At 45.8% G+C, this 16,965-nt stretch overlaps 1 protein-coding gene across 1 annotated transcript; it reads right to left on the bottom strand.

Annotated features, from left to right (window-relative positions):
- Positions 1-11,057: 11,057 nt before the first annotated feature.
- Positions 11,058-13,433, bottom strand: LOC148217884 (class I histocompatibility antigen, F10 alpha chain-like). Its single transcript, XM_088158322.1, has 2 exons — positions 13,363-13,433; positions 11,058-11,329 (listed from the first exon to the last, which is right to left on the bottom strand). The coding sequence occupies exons 1-2, from the start codon at positions 13,424-13,426 to the stop codon at positions 11,058-11,060; spliced, it is 336 nt and encodes a 111-aa protein (XP_088014448.1). The 5' UTR covers positions 13,427-13,433.
- Positions 13,434-16,965: the final 3,532 nt, after the last annotated feature.

Raw genomic sequence — 16,965 nt, forward strand, 5'->3', positions numbered from 1 at the left:
CCAGCAGGACAGATTTCTTATTTCTTGCAGGTGCAAATGGTTCTCTTACCAGAATAGCTTGTTGTGTTAATTGTTTTCATGCTTAAGATTGTTTTCACCTGGGAACAAGCAAGTAACTTAGCTGCACATAGAAGTGAGAGGCTAGCTATTAATTAGCAGAGAGTAAGACCTGATTTTATGAGGCCTTTCTTTTATAATTTATCTACCTGACTGCACCATCTCATCCTTTTTTTTAATTCAAAAAAGGCTCATATGTTCTGATGATAAAATAGCTCTCTCTTGTGAGGGTGTTATCTCATTAAGGTTATCACTGGTTATCTGTTAGATATGGGATAAGATACATAAAGGACAGATTACAATCAACAAAACTTAGCAAATTCTATCATGTCATTGACACAGGGTTTCACAGCATGATAAATAAAAGAATAATGTCCAGTGTGTCCTAGGGAAATGGGAATAAATGACCATTGTTTTAAAGTCCAAATAGTCCATTAGCTGGAAATGTGGATCTTTGACATCACTGAATGTGCTCTTGGATCCTGGAACAGGGAATAACTGAAGAAGGTTAGTAGGAACACTATTCCATGATGATGACACAGGGCTTTTGTTGGCAATTTGCCTGTAAATTTCCAGACACAGCCATGTCTTGGCAGTCCTGCTTCTGGTTTTGTTCTGGCCACGAAGGCTGCATGGTGATTAGGTTCTTTTTCTTCTCACTGGGCTTAATTTTCTTGGAGGCAATTGATGTTTGGCTGAATGAACAGGTGACTACTTTGAACTTGTTGATGATAAAAACACATGCATACCTTCTCCTTAAGTTAATGAATTAATTAGACTTTGTCATTGTACCTTCAATTGAAGAGCCTTACATAAAAATATTTTACCTTTTTTTGGTGTAAATATTGCAAAAAAAATTTATAAATATATAAATATTTAGGAGCTAATTCCCCCTTCCTTGTTTTAAAAACAGCATGCATGACTCTTGCCGTGAACATGAAGGGAAGTTCAAAACAAAACAATACATGTAGTAAAAGCAAAACTTACAGTAATTGGGAATAATTCTGATACAACAAACCAAAACATTTCCGATAACAGATATAATTAATTACACTTGTGAAATTAGGTGATTACCAAACATTAAAACATTGCACCATCACCCCAGTGTCTGCAACAGCTCATAAACCTCAAATCAGTGAAGAATTGGATAAGCGTCTGTTGGGGGTTCTTTTTTCCTTTCCTTTCTGCCTGTGGAATTTTTTTCCCATTGACATGCTAAGAAGCACTGATGGTTAGGTCCTAGCACCAGGGAGAGAGGTTCCCTGGTTTTTTTGGGAGTTTCTGTCGGAGGGTGGGGGGAGGGAAAGGGGGAACACGGTGAGATTGGAAGCAGGTAAAGGAGGGTGGGGGCAGTTGCTGGCTCTCGCTCGCTTTTGGCTCTCGGAGCAGAAAGGTCATTGCTACCCCCCCACCATCCCAACGCCGGGAGCTGCCTCTCTGTTTTGGACCCCGCAGCCCTGCTTGGACGCCCTCCTGCTTCAGCTTGCTGTTTTCCCAGCATCCTGCCTCTCCTCCATCCCTTCCCATCTGGGACACAGCTGCCATCACCCCAGTGCCCCTGCAGGTGCCGGGATCGTCACATCTGCCCCGTCCACCGGGAATCTGCCAGCGCTCACTGCCAGCGGTGACGGTGACTGCAGCACAGGGGAAAAGTGCCTGAGGCCGAGAAGGACTGGAACTGGGTTCCTGTTCTGCTTCTTGTTAATTCCTGAGTTGTTCTTCTGTTTGCCTTCTTAGATATACTAGTAAAGAACTGTCATTCCTATCCCCATATCTTGGCCTGAGAGCCCCTTAATTTCAAAATTATGCTGATTCAGAGGGAGGGATTTACTTCCTCCATTTCAAGGGAAGGCCCTGCTTTCCCTAGCACACACCTGTCTTTTATTCAAACCAGGAGTGATTTTGGCACCCAACGGTGGAAACTGTGGGCATTGAGTGGAAAGGCTGGAAAAGCAATAACAGTTCTTGAGCGACCTGATTTTGCGTTTTAGGTGACACCATGTTGTCCAGCTTACCCTGGTTTGGGCTGCACGTGGTCACTGCTACATCTGTCCCATTTGCAGGCCCTTATCTAAACACGGGTGCTATCACTAAGGCTACTGTGACTATTATCCAGTTCATTTTGTGGGTTGATAAGGTGAGGAATTCATGGGCTTTTATCTCTCTCTGGAAGGCAGGTACATGGATTCAGAGGTATCACACTCTAACTGTGTGTTTTTGGGGTTACTTCAATAATGGTACTTACTGTGAGGAAGTGACAGTAGGGGCAATTTTCTCCCAACCCATTGTTACCGTATGGACTAGAAATCCTGAATATTAGAATATAAAGTGTATAAACCATAATAGTAGTAGTAATGCTAAGGCTTGAAGACTGCAGTCCTCAGAGTAGGCCCTGGGAAACTAACTTAAGAGTGTGCTGTGCTGAGAGCATGCAGAACCGTTAGTGATAAGGTTAAAGTCTAAACATAAATAAAGTACTGGTGGTGGGCAGTGGCATAAGAGAGAGATTGAGGAGGAGAACACTATAGTCCTAAGATAAGCAACCATGTAGGATTTATGACGCCAAAATGCTATCTTCAAGGTGAATGTATCTACAGAAGAATGTGTACTTCTGCACATAAACCATTTGTAAAAGGGTATAAAAAAACCCTCTAAAAAGGGAACCAGCGGGATCCTGACTTAGGACGCGAGTCCGCAGGTCCCCGGGCCCTGAATAAAGCACCGCATAAACTGACACTCTGTTAGTTTGTGTTTTACTTGGGGTTTCGGGCAGCAGTTTTGGCGACCGCGGCAGGACTCCGGAGGCGGCAGGGGCGGTTCGCGAGCTGATCTACTCCACGCCGGTACCAGGTGATTTCTGGGGAGACATCAACCCGTGCCCGACCCCGCGCCTGACGGACGACTGTGAGGTAAGCCCGCAAGGTGCTTTATTCTTTATTGAAAGGGAAAGCCCGCCGATTAAGACGGGACGGTGATCCCGCACCGGGGGCAAAGGACGTCTTAAAGGTTGTGGAAAAGGAAGCCTAGGCGCTGGTCGTCAGACGCAACAGTGATTGCGCAGATCCAGCACTTGCCACTCGCGGCGACGAGAAAGGCAAGAATTGTGGTAAAGGGTGTGTGAGTGTGGAAATAATAGTAAAGTGTGTGAGTGTGAGTGTTATGATGCCTTTTAAAACCTTTAAAGTTCTGGCTAGTTCGGGGATGGAAATTCCGAATGATTCACCCTTGGGCTGTTTGTTGCAACATTGGAAGGTGGGGAAATTTGGTCAAGAACTGAGTAAAAAGAAATTGATTGATTTTTGTAATCGTGTGTGGCCCCAATACGAACCTGAGGGTATGCAATGGCCCCGAAATGGTACTCTAAATCCTGATATTATAACTCCTCTTATGCATTTCTTACAAAATAATGAGAAATGGGAAGAAATCCCGTATCTTGATTTGTTTTATTATTTGAAAAATAAGCCAGAGTGGCAGAAGGAGTGTGGCATCATGGTCTTAAAAACAGCAACAGATGGTTGTGCGGGCTGCAAAGGGTGGCAGAAAGGGAAGGAGTATTCTGTTAAGTTGTCAGACCCTGAGGAGGATGTTTCTCTGTTGGTAGCACCTAGTGCACCCCCCCCGGAAGAGAGTGAATCGAGTGAGTCGGACGAAGAGGTGAATGAGGAAGAAAAAGGGGGGGATTTAGAGAAAGGAAAAGTCGTTGATAAGCCGCGTACTCCTCTATGTGAAAGGACCCGTAGCGGGCGGGAGAAGAAGGGAAAAAGGGGTGCACAATTGATGGTTCCATTGCGGGAAGCGGTCGGACCCCACGGGGAACGAGTAATGGTGAAAGTTCCTTTTTCTCCTAATGATTTGTTAATTTGGAAGCAGTCTGTGGGGGCTTATCGGGAGGATCCTGAACGGGCGGCAAGGGTAGTGAAAATGGTGATTAAAACACAGAATCCAGACTGGAATGATTTACAGGTCTTACTGGATACAATAATGGACTCTACTGAGAAAGAGATGGTGTTTAGAGCTATGAGGGAAAAGGCACGAGAAATGATTAGGTTGCAAATAGCGGATGGTACATTAAACGATTTGGTGCCGCGGGAGGATCCAGAGTGGAATGTTAATTCAACAGGGGGTTACCATAGACTTAAGGCTTATCAAGAATTGTTGATAGAAGGAATACGGAGCGGGATACCTAAGACGTTAAACTGGTCCAAGCTGTATTCAGTAAAGCAGGAGAAAAATGAGTCCCCGTCAGCTTTCTTAGAAAGGCTTAAGGAAACTGCTCGAAAATATACCAGTTTGGAAATTGAAGGGGAATCAGGGAAATTGCAGCTAGCTTTAATTTTTATGGGACAATCCCAAGAGGATATTCGGGAAAAGTTGCAGAAATTAGAAGGGGAAGATACACGGAATTTGGATAAACTTTTAGAAGTTGCGTGGAAGGTATATAATAATAGGGAAAAAGAGACTGCTAAGAAGCAACAAGCTAGTATGTTGGCAGTACTACAGCAGATAACGGGGAATGGTATGTGGGGAGGTGGCCGGGGGCGCGGACGGGGGCGAGGAATGGCTAGGGGAGGAATTTCGATGGGTGGAAGGGGATTCCCAAACCAATTACAAATGGGACAAGGAAAAATGAGATTGGGATTGGATCAGTGTGCCTTGTGCAAGAACAGAGGACACTGGAAAAACGAATGTCCACTTAATCAAGGTATGGGATTCGGGCTGAATAGCGGGGAGGGGTTGATAAATAATTCAAGTGCAGTTCGGGGAGGGCCACAAGGTGTCGCCCAAGCCTTTATGATGGGAAGCTACCAGAATCAAAGCTGACTAGATCGGGATCTGAAGGTAGTCTTAGAAGTAGACGGGGAACCATTGGAATTTAGAGTAGATACGGGGGCTACATATTCTGCTATTAACACCAAATTAGGACCTCTAAGTGATTCTACCATTCGGGTGGTAGGGGTTACAGGACAGGTGGAAGAAAGGGCATTTTTACGTCCGTTGGATATAAAGTTTGGGGGGAAAGAATTTGATCATCAATTTTTATATATGCCAAATAGCCCAGAATCATTAATAGGGAGGGATTTGTTATCAATGTTAGAGGCAAAAATAATCTTTGAAAAAGGAAGAGTAAAATTAGAAATTCCAGAAGATAATATAGCCAAATTATTTACAGTGAAAGAAGTAGAGGCAACAGAAATCCCCACAGAAATAGAACAGGCTGTGGTACCATGGGTATGGGAAATAGGGATTCCTGGAAAATCAAAAGCAGCACAACCGGTAGTTGTGGAATTGAAGGAAGGAGCACAACCCGTACGGATAAGGCAGTACCCTCTGAAACTGGAGGCTCGGAAAGGAGTAGCACCCTTAATAGATCAGTTTGTCAGTTTAGGGATATTACAGGAATGTGAATCAGAATTCAATACCCCCATATTTCCGGTAAAGAAGTCCAATGGTAAGTACAGGTTAGTTCAAGATCTGAGGGCAATTAATAATATAACAAAGGATATTCATCCAGTAGTAGCAAATCCATATACATTGCTAACAGCTGTCTCGGAGATATTTAAATGGTTCACAGTAATTGACTTGAAAGATGCATTCTTCTGTATCCCTTTGGCATTTGAAAATAGGAAAATTTTTGCTTTCGAATGGGAAAATCCTGCTACAGGACGGAAAAGACAGCTCACCTGGACACGCTTACCACAAGGATTCAAGAATTCTCCAACCATCTTCGGAAACCAATTAGCCCGGGAACTAGAAGAATGGAGACTAACTCAGGTAAAGGAGTCACCTTCCTCATTTATTCTTTTACAGTACGTAGATGATATTTTTCTAGCCTCAACAGAAGAAGACATCTGTCGCAGACTCAGCATTGAACTCCTCAACATGCTCGGACAAGCTGGATACCGAGTGTCAAAAGAAAAGGCCCAGCTGGTAAGAACACAAGTCATTTATTTGGGATGCGAGATATCACAAGGAGTTCGGAAATTAGGGGTGAACCGGATCCAGGCCATATGTGCTATACCAACACCTCGAAATCCACAAGAGTTAAGGTCCTTTTTAGGAATGGCAGGGTGGTGTCGGTTGTGGATTCCAGAATTTGGACTAAAAGCAAAACCTCTGTATGAGGCAGTCAAGAATCCTGAATTTAAATGGAATAAAATACAAGAAAAGGCATTTCAGAACTTGAAGCAAGCCCTAAAAGAGGCACCTGCATTAGGGTTGCCAGATCTCACAAAACCCTTTCAGCTATATGTAAATGAGAGGCAAAGACTGGGGATTGGGGTGTTGACACAAAAATTGGGAACATGGAAGCGCCCGGTGGGATATTTCTCAAAACAACTGGATCCAGTAAGCGCTGGATGGCCTGGCTGCCTTAGAGCTGTTGCTACAACAGTGCTTCTGATACAAGAAGCTAGAAAACTAACTATGGGGCAGAAAATGGAAGTGTTTGTCCCACATATGGTAATAGCAGTGTTGGAACAAAAGGGGGGGCATTGGCTCTCCTCCAGCCGTATGCTGCAATACCAGGCAATCCTTAGGGAACATGATGATGTTGAAATGAAGGTAACTAACCATCTCAATCCAGCCGAATTTCTTAGAGCCACCCAAGAAGAAGGCAACCTGGTACACGACTGTGTGGAGACCATCGAACAGGTATACGCTGCCCGCAAGGATCTAAAGGATGAGCCCTTAGACGAACCTGAATGGGAGCTGTATACCGATGGATCTAGTTTCGTGGAGAATGGAACCAGGTACGCCGGGTATGCAGTGGTAACTCTAAGACAGGTTATAGAAGCCAGAGCCTTGGCTCCCGGAACATCAGCACAAAAAGCTGAAATCCAAGCCCTCATCCGAGCCTTGGAATTAAGTCAAGGGAAAAGAGTAAATATTTGGACTGATTCTAAATATGCATTTGGGGTAATACATGTACATGGGGCATTATGGAAGGAGAGAGGACTATTAAATTCACAGGGTTCGTCAATTAAACACCGAGAACAAATTGTGCAACTACTGGAAGCAGTACATAAGCCCCAGGCGGTGGCAGTAATGCATGTAAAAGGACACCAGCAGGGAGAAGAAAGAGCATTCCAGGGAAATCGTCTGGCTGACAGAGCAGCCAGACAGGCTGCTCATGAAGTATGGACCCAAATGGCGTTGCTACCAGCACGTACCAACCCTGTGGAAGCTTTTATGGACGAAGTACCAGTACACCTACCAGAAGACGAAAAATTAGCACGGCTAGTACAAGCTAAGAAGAATGCGGCCGGATGGTATGTAACTGCCGTAGGACAAGTGATATTGCCAACAAAAATAATGAGAATGATATTAGAAATTGAACATAACAAATGCCATTGGGGAGCAGAAGCTTTAGTGCAATTTCTAAAACAAGAAATAATCTCCAATCAGATGTTAACAATGGCCAAAAGGATCAATGCAATGTGTCCAGTTTGTATTAAGAACAACCCAGTGACACGTAGGCAAGTGCAAATGGGAAAATTGCAAATAGGCCCACAGCCAGGAGATTATTGGCAGATAGATTTTTCAGAATTACCAAAAGCACAGGGGTATAAGTATGTTTTAGTCTATGTATGTACCTTCTCAGGCTGGCCAGAGGCATTCCCATGTAGAACAAACCAAGCAAAAGAAGTGATTAAAACTTTACTTCGAGAAATCATCCCTAGGTTTGGAATCCCACTAGGAATGTCCTCAAATAGGGGACCTCATTTTGTGGCAGGAATAGTGCAAGAAGTGGCTAAGGTACTTGGGATAACATGGAATCTCCATACACCTTGGAGACCTCAGTCTAGTGGACAAGTAGAAAAGATGAATCAGACACTAAAAGGCCAAATTAAGAAAATCTGCCAAGAAGCAAAGATACAATGGCCTCAAGCATTACCTTTAGCTCTGTTAAGGGTCAGGATCAAACCTAGAGACAAGGTAGGAGTAAGTCCGTATGAAATTTTATACGGCAAACCCTATCATGCTGCAACTTACAAAGGGGACCCTAATGTGGTGGGAGATCAGGTACTGGTAAATTACATTTTGTCTCTCAATAAGACTCTTACAGCACTACGGGGGGCGTTGCAGTGGAATCGACCTTTGCCTCTGGAGAATCCCGTCCACGATATACAGCCTGGAGACCAAGTCTACATAAAAAACTGGAATGTGGAACCACTAAAAGAAACATGGGACGGCCCCCGACAAGTGATTATGACTACATACACAGCCGTAAAGGTCCAAGGGATCGACAATTGGATACACTACACCCGAATCAAGAAAGTCCCGTCACGATGGGAAGTCCAACCTTTAACCGACACAAAACTGGTGTTCAGGGCAAGGCCTTGATTACGATGTTAATGTTGAGCATTGCTCGTATCGGAGATGCCTTTGTTAAAGTTACTGTTCCTAAACCAACAGTGATTGTACCACAAGGGGCAAATGTAAATCTAACCTGTTTGTTTTCTGATGACCAGGGAGCTGGATTCGATGAAGTAAAGACGAAATGGAAATTGATCACTACAAATAAGGTATTTTCAGAAGGAATTGTGACAATTTGGGATATGAAACAGCAGAAAGGTAATACTACCCTAATGATCTCACACTTGCAAAAAGCCCAGGTTGGTCAATTTTCATGCATGGTATGGATTAGGGAAAGCTTCGATTATGGGAACTTAGATGTAAAAATTTTGGTGGAGGGTTTTAAGACAGAAGGGCATTCTTATCCAATACAAGTAACACCCACAAGTATGAGAATTGACATGTGGGATGGTCCTTCACTGAGAATCAATTGCACTCTTAAATTAGGGAATCTTTGCAGGATGAGAGAAACTAGAATGGTCCAACAAGCAAAAGAAATGGAAAATGAGAAACAGGAATTGGGGCAAGAGAATTTGGTAGTGGGATTAATTAGGGATTTTGGGAAAATGCAAAATGTAACAGCGATAACAGCGTGTTTGCCCTTGCCAAAGGCAGCAAGTGACCCTATACCGTGGGGAATCATCCCATTAGGAGAAATGCCCCCAAAAATAGTAAATGGAACGAGGAAATGCCACAGAGAGCTACGAAATCGCACTAGAATAGTAGAAGAGGTTTATACCTATGGAAGACGGTGGTCAACCCCAGGGCAAAGATCGGAATGTTTAAAATTACCATATTCTGTATTCACTGAAATAGGTCAATACAAAAATGTTGGGTGGTGCACATTTGAAGTAAATCAGAAAAGAAGAAAACCTGTAGTAGATTATTATCATGAGATAGTGTGTCAAGAAGGGAAAGAAGAGTGGGAGCAATGGAAAGCAATTTGGGGTCCTAGCCTACTGGAACCCTATAGTTATATCGGATCAATACACTAGTGTATCGAGTGGTCAAGAAAACAGGAACATCCAGGGGCCCTCGAAGTTGAAACAGTGCACCACGACAGACTAGCCCAAATATCAGGTTGGAACTGTAGTAAAGTCATAACCTGTGATACCCCAGAATCCCAAATTGGATTGGTACCCGCTCGGGTGTTGTTGAAATGGGGATGTGAATGTCAGAGATACAACCATACAATAACGGGAGAATTAAAAGGAGCTCGGAAAGATTGTCAATCAACCACCGTAAGAAGCCCCGGAAATTCAGTCTGGGTAATGGGACATGGCCAATGGACTACACATTTACCGATAGGTGGTCCGATTACTCAAATAACGTTAGGGATACCAACCTTATGTCCATTTTGGAAACAGTCCAAATTAACCAAGGAGGACCAAGAGAAAAGGACGAAAAGGGGATTAAGCCCTGAGATAGTCGAAGCAGTAAATCTAGAGAATGAATGGCACGAACTGAGGGAAAGTGTAAAATTCGGTTGGATGCTTGAATCCTTATTTGCACCTGTATCTACATATAGAAACCGGGAAATGTTATATAAATTACTAGAGCAGACAGAAAGATTGGCAGCAGTAACAAAAAAGGGATTTAGAGATCTTAATCTACAATTACAAGCCACAACCAGGATGACAATCCAGAATAGAATGGCATTAGATCTGCTCTTATTAAAGGAACACGGAGTTTGTGGATATTTACAAGGAAGGGATGATCACTGTTGTGTACATATCCCAAATGTCACGAAGGAAGTAGAAAAGGATATAGGTCAATTGGAGCGAATTGAACTAAACATACATGAAGTACAAAAGAATGCAGAACATAATTGGGTTGGAGCTTTATTCAGTTCTTTAGGAATCCAGGTCTCTGGTTGGTTATCCTCAATTATTCAAAATGGAATAATGATTGTAATAATCATTGTAGTAATTGTGATTATGTATAGATGTCTTTTAGGAATAATTGCTAAAGAAGGAACACATACACGGCAAATCATGAAGGCCCTGACTCGAAAAGAAGTGATTCAACCAACTTCCTGAAACAACCCTCCACCATCATATCTAGAAACTATCACTTGGAAGAATTGAGCATCCTTGCAGAAGACTCTAAAGAATGCTCAAAAGGGGGGAGTTGTTACCGTATGGACTAGAAATCCTGAATATTAGAATATAAAGTGTATAAACCATAATAGTAGTAGTAATGCTAAGGCTTGGAGACTGCAGTCCCCAGAGTAGGCCCTGGGAAACTAACTTAGGAATGTGCTGTGCTGAGAGCATGCAGAACCGTTAGTGATAAGGTTAAAGTCTAAACATAAATAAAGTACTGGTGGTGGGCAGTGGCATAAGAGAGAGATTGAGGGGGAGAACACTCTAGTCCTAAGATAAGCAACCATGTAAGATTTATGACGCCAAAATGCTATCTTCAAGGTGAATGTATCTACAGAAGAATGTGTACTTCTGCACATAAACCATTTGTAAAAAGGGTATAAAAACCCTCTAAAAAGGGAACCAGTGGGATCCTGACTTAGGACGCGAGTCCGCAGGTCCCCGGGCCCTGAATAAAGCACCGCATAAACTGACACTCTGTTAGTTTGTGTTTTACTTGGGGTTTCGGGCAGCAGATCTATCCCAGCCCCACAGATCCTCTCACTCACCCCAGCTCTGGTTGTACCGGTCCCGCAGTGTCTCCAGGTTCCAGGCATCCATGTGCTGGTTCTGCACAGAGGTCTGGGTCTGGCTATCCCAATATCGCGGCTCGACTCCATCCTTTATCCACTGTGTCAGCGGCTCCATCCGGCCCCGCTCGCTGTCGTAGCGCTCGAAGGGGATTCCATCCAGGTACCCAACGGTCACGTACTCAGGAATCCCAGGGCTGGGCTCTGACACCGCCACAGACAGGTAACGCAGGGAGTGGAGAACTGGGGGGACACAGAGATTTGGGGGGGTTGAGGGGGTCATGGATCAATGAAAGAGGAACTGGGAGAGGTGGGGAGGGAGTGCATGGGGACCCAGTGTCCAGGAACGGGTGCTCAGGGGACGCCCAGTGTCAAGGAAAGGAGAATACAAGCATGGGGAGAGGTGGGATGGGGGTTCTAGGGGATTCCTGTGCTGAGGAAAGAAAGTCCAGGGGTCCCCAATGCCAAGGAAAGAGGAGTCACAAGGCAGGGAGACCCGGGATGGATGGAATGGGTAGCTCAGGGGGTCTTTGATGCAGAGGGAACGGGGAGCAAGGGGCTAAAAAAATCAGGAATGGGGGTCCAGGGGGTCTCAGTGTCAAGGAAAAGGGGAGTCTGGAAAAGGGAAAGATGGGATGGATGGGAAATGGGTGCAGGAGGGAAATGGTATGGGATAAGGGAGTGCAGAGGGGTTCCAGTGCCCAGGACTTAAAATTCAGGGGGTCCCAGAGCCCAGAATCCTCCCTGAGACCCTCCACGACCCCCCAGGGGCCTTCCTGGAGCCACTGGGTCCCCCTGCAGGACGAGGAGGAGGTGAAGAACGGGGGGATGCAGAGATTGGGGGGGCAGGAAGCAGAATGGGGAGACCCAGGAGAGCTGGGAAGGGTCCAAGGTTCAAGGAAAGGTCTGGGAGAGGCGGGATGGGGGATCCAGGGGGTCCCTGTGCCCAGGAAAGAGGGTCCAGAGGTCCCCGGTGTTGAGGGAATGGGGGCCCTGGGAGCTGGGAAAGGCAGGAATGGGGGGCCAGGGGGTCCCTGGGTCACGGGAAAGGGGGGTCTGGGGATGGGAGAGGCGAGCGGATCCTGAAGGCTCAGCCTGGGAGACAGGAAAAAGACCGAGGGAGAGCGGTGGGGGAGGGGATGGGGGAAAGGGGGAATTCCAGGGAGTTCATCTGGATCCCATTGGATCCCCGCTGCGACCCTCCTGAGAGCCCTGGGACACCGGGGACCCTCTGGGACGCCATTTTGGGAAGCATTTGCAGTGGAAAACGGGGGGGGACACTAAAGTTGGGAATCCTAGGAGGTCCAAAGATCAAGGAAAAGGGCGGGAATGGGGCCTGGGAAAAGCGGGATGCCGGAAAATGAGGCGCAGGGGGGTCCCAGGCCCGGAAATGGAGATTCAGGGATGTCCCAGTGCCCAGGAATGGGGGTCAGAAGGGCTCCCATGCTGCGATTCGGGGTTTAAAGGATCCTGATCCCTAGGGATGAGGATTCAGGGGGGCCCCGGTGCCAGATAAGGGGTTCCAGGGGGGTCCCTGTGCTGGGGAAATGTATGGGAAGCACAGGACCCAAACAGGGGATTCAGGGGATTTTCCCTACCCGGGAATGAAAGTTTAGGGGGTTCCCGCTGCCCAGGAAGGGGGGTTCAGGGGGGTTCCTGGTCTGCAATTCGGGGTTCAAAGGGATCCTGATCCCCGGGAATGGGGGTTTATGGGGGTGCCGGTGTCAGATAAGGAGGTACAGGGGGATCCCGGTGCCCGGAAATTGGTGCTCATGGGGGTCCCCGTGCCCAGGAATGGGGGTACAGGGGGGTCCCCGTGCCCAGGAATGGGGGTACAGGGGGGTCCTGATGCCGGGAAAGGGGATGGGGGGGTCATAGGACCCAAAATAGGCGAGGGGGGGATTTCCTGTACCCGAGGATGAAGGTTAAGGGGGTTCCCGGTGCCCCGAAATGGAAGTTCAGGGCGTTTCCCGGTCCGCGATTCGGGGTTCAAAGGAATCCTGATCTCCAGGAATGAGGGTTTAAGGGGGTCCCGGTGCCAGATGAGGCGGTTCAGGAGTGTCCCACTGCCCGCAAATTGGTACTCAAAAGTGTCCCCATGCCCAGAAATGGGGGTACAGGGGGGTCTGGATGCTGGGGAAGGGGATTAAGGGGGGGTCACAGGACCCAAAATGCGGATTCCAGGCGTTCCCCTACCCGGGAATGAAGGTTTAGGGGTTTCCTGGTGCCCGGAAACGGACGTTCAGGGGGGTCGCGATTTCAAGGGTCCCACTCACCTTTCCTCGCGCTCCCCGGGCCCCCCAAGAGCAGCCCCAAGAGCAGCCCCAGCGCTGCAGCCATGGCGCTACCCCGCTTCGAGCCCGCCCGGACCTGACCCAGTCTGGCCCCGCCCCAGCTGTGGCCCCGCCCTCAGAGCCGCCTCCTGCCTCGCCATTGGCGGCGCTATTTCCTGTTCGCCAATGGCAGCCCGACATCTGAGTGACGTCACCCGGCGCCGGGTAGATCCCGGTCTCTCAGGTTGGGACGCGGAAGCGAAAGAGCCCGAGAGAGAGCGCGGGGGGGGAGGGGACGTCGGAATTCCACAGAATTCCTCTGGATCCCTCTGGATCCCCGCTGCGATCCCCCGGAGCCCTCTGAGAGCCACCTGGGACCCCCTTAAGAAAGCGCCGGGTAAGCCGTTTCGGATCCTTGTTATTAAAAATGTATAAATTGAGAACCAAAGCAATATTCGATTAAATGATCTACTGTTACTGTCAGAGACAAAAAATAATTTATTGGGGAAGGATTTAATAATAGCATTGGATTTGAAAATTGAAGTATCCCGAGGGCAACTTGAAATTTATGCCTTAACCAAAAAGATGAGGAACAAATATGTCCTGAGGTGTGGTACATCACTGGGGAAATAGGGAAATTAAAAATGAAACCTATCAAAGTGAAAATCACTGATCCTGATTTGCCAATCCGAGTTTGTCAATATCCAATATCATTAGAAGGGAGCCCGGGCCTTCAACCTGTCACAGAAAACCTTTTGCAACAAGAGATTTCAGAACCATGTATGTCCCCACATAATCCTCTTATTCTGCCTGTCAAAAAGACAGACGGGAATTACAGATTGGTACAGGATTTGAGGGCTATAAATCAGCGAACTGTCATCAAATTTCCTATAGGAGCAAATCCTTACACCCTCTTAAGCCAGCTGTCCCCTGACTACACTTGGTATAGTGTAATAGATCTAAAAGATGCCTTCTGGGCATGCCCGTTAGAGGAAAGTAGCAGAGATTGCTTTGCCTTTGAATGGGAATATCCTGATAAAGGCAGGAAACGACAACTGCGTTGGACAGTATTGCCTCAGGGCTTTACAGAATCCCCCAATGTCTTTGGGCAGCCCTAGAAGAATTAATGCAATCTTTTGAGCTACCAGAAGGGGTGAAATCGTTACAATATGTAGATGATCTATTAATAGCAGAAAAAAGACCAGAAATCTACTAGAAATGGGAATATATGACTTTTAAACTTTTTGGCACAGCAGGGTTTGAAGGTATGCAAAGCTAAATTGCAATTCACAGAAGCAGAAGTAGAATATTTAGGTCATTGGTTAAGTAAAGGGAAAAAGAAATTGGATCCTAACAGAGTGTCTGGAATACTAACCCTAGGACTCCAAAGACTAAAAACGAAGTGAGGAAAATGTTGGGACTGCTGGGATACTGTCATCAATGAATAGAGGGATTTAGTGAGAAAGTGAAATTTCTATATAAAAAACTTACCAGTAATCGCCTGAAATGGGCAGAGGAGGATGACAAAAGTTTTGAAAAGGTCAGACAAGCTTGAATTCAAGCCCCTGTACTCAGTCTCCCAGATTTGGAGAGACCATTTCAATTGTTTGTAAACACCTCTGATCAAACAGCATATGGGGTACTCACCCAGGAATGGGCAGGCAGTCGAAAGCCAGTGGGATTTTATTCTAAACTGCTCGACCCTGTCAGTCGGGGTTGGCCCACATGTCTGCAGGCCCCAGTGGCCACAGCACTTTTAATGGAAGAAGCCTGAAAAGTCACCTTTGGGGAGACCCTAGTGGTCCACACCCCCATAATGTGAGGGGAATTCTGAATCAAAAAGCCAAGAAATGGTTAACTGATACCCGAATATTAAAATATGAAGCTATTCTAATCACTTCCCCAGACTTAGAGCTAAAAGCAGCAACTGCTCAAAGTCCTGCACAATTCCTATATGAGGAACCAGGAGAAAATATAGAATGTGATTGTGTGGACAATTACTCTTCAGTAAAAAGAAACGATAAAGAAGTTCAGGGCAGAACTGCAGGAGAATTAATAGGTTTAACCAGATGGCAGGGAAAGTTTACTCAAAACCCAGGCCAGACAAATTACTGAACAATTACATCAATGATCTCTTTGGCGAACGAGAGTGCTAGCAGAACAATTTTTACATTTTTTTGGATGCATTGGCATTTTTGATATTGCAAAGCAGAGCATCCAGACTTGGTTAACTTGTTCACAAAATTAATTAAAAGTTATGCTACAAGGTCCATCAGGAGAATGGAAATTTGCTTACAGACCCTTTGAAAGAATACAAATAGATTTTACAGAATTCCCAAAAATAGGAAGATGGAACTATTTACTAGTAATGGTAACAAATTAACCCACTGGGTAGAGGCATACCCTGCAGCTAGAGCCACATCACAAGTGGCAGCCAAAATATTGTTGGAACACATAATCCCAAGGTATGGCCTGGTTCGAGCCATAGACTCAGAGCAGGGGACGCACTTTACATCAAAGGTGCTGCAGTCACTGACCCCGGCCCTGGGCATCAGCTGGGAGTATCACACACCTTGGCACCCTCAGAGTTCTGGCAGGGTTGAAAGGATGAATCAAACATTGAAACAACAGCTGTCAAAATTAATGATTGAGACTAAAATGCCATGGACAAAGTGCCTCCCACTAGCCCTGTCTAATATACGAACAATGCCAAATTCAAAAACACGGATTTCACCATATGAAATGCTGTATGGTATGCCTGACCCTAAAGGAGAACAACTTGATCCAGCTTTAGTTCAGGACACTTCCCTCCACAATTACATAATAATAATCAATAAAAATTTGCAAGAATTAAGGGAGAAGGGAATTTTAGCTAAAACCATCCCTCTAAGATTTGCCATAGATAAGATTAGGCCAGGACAACATGTGTTAATTAAAGTATGGAAAAAAGAAAATCTAGATCCAAAATGGGAATGACTGGTTCTGTTAACAACTGAAACAGCTGTGAGGACACCTGAAAAAGGATGGACACGTGTGAGTAGAGTCCAGGGTCCTGTAACCCCTCCTACTGCAGGTTGGGCAGTGACATCCGAGCCTGGAGACCTCAAAGGGCAAATCCAGAGCTCTCGATGTCGGCACCGGATCAATTTGTCTCGAAGGTCTCCCAGTCAGGACTGAAAGTCACCTGTCCTGAAGCCAGGTGTGATTGTAACCCCTTCATCAAAAAGAGTTGTCCATATTGTCCTGAGCTGTGGTGGTCTCATCCCTATGGTGGGTATCTCCCATTCACATAATTTGTTCAGTGTAGAAGAAAGGAACAGAAGGAAACTGTTAAGGTGCTAAATACCCTATCAGCACGAGGAAAAATCGAAATTGATGATCATAACTGGTGGGAGTTATTTGAGAATGGAACAAGAGGAAAAGAGAAAGCCAGAGCAGAGGTTTTGGCAATAGAGTGTCAGAAGGGTTGTGTATACCGAGCTGTTACTGCTGTACCTCGCACTGGAATGTTAAAGCTAAATTTGGGACAAAATTAAGAAACACTACCAAAAGAGAAAGACAAAGTGGGAGAGCCCAGGACATATTCCCTGCTGCCGAGAAGATGAA

This window comes from Sturnus vulgaris, unplaced genomic scaffold, assembly GCF_052056855.1.
Source record: "Sturnus vulgaris isolate bStuVul1 unplaced genomic scaffold, bStuVul1.hap1 Scaffold_198, whole genome shotgun sequence".
NCBI classification, from domain to species: Eukaryota; Metazoa; Chordata; class Aves; order Passeriformes; family Sturnidae; genus Sturnus; species Sturnus vulgaris.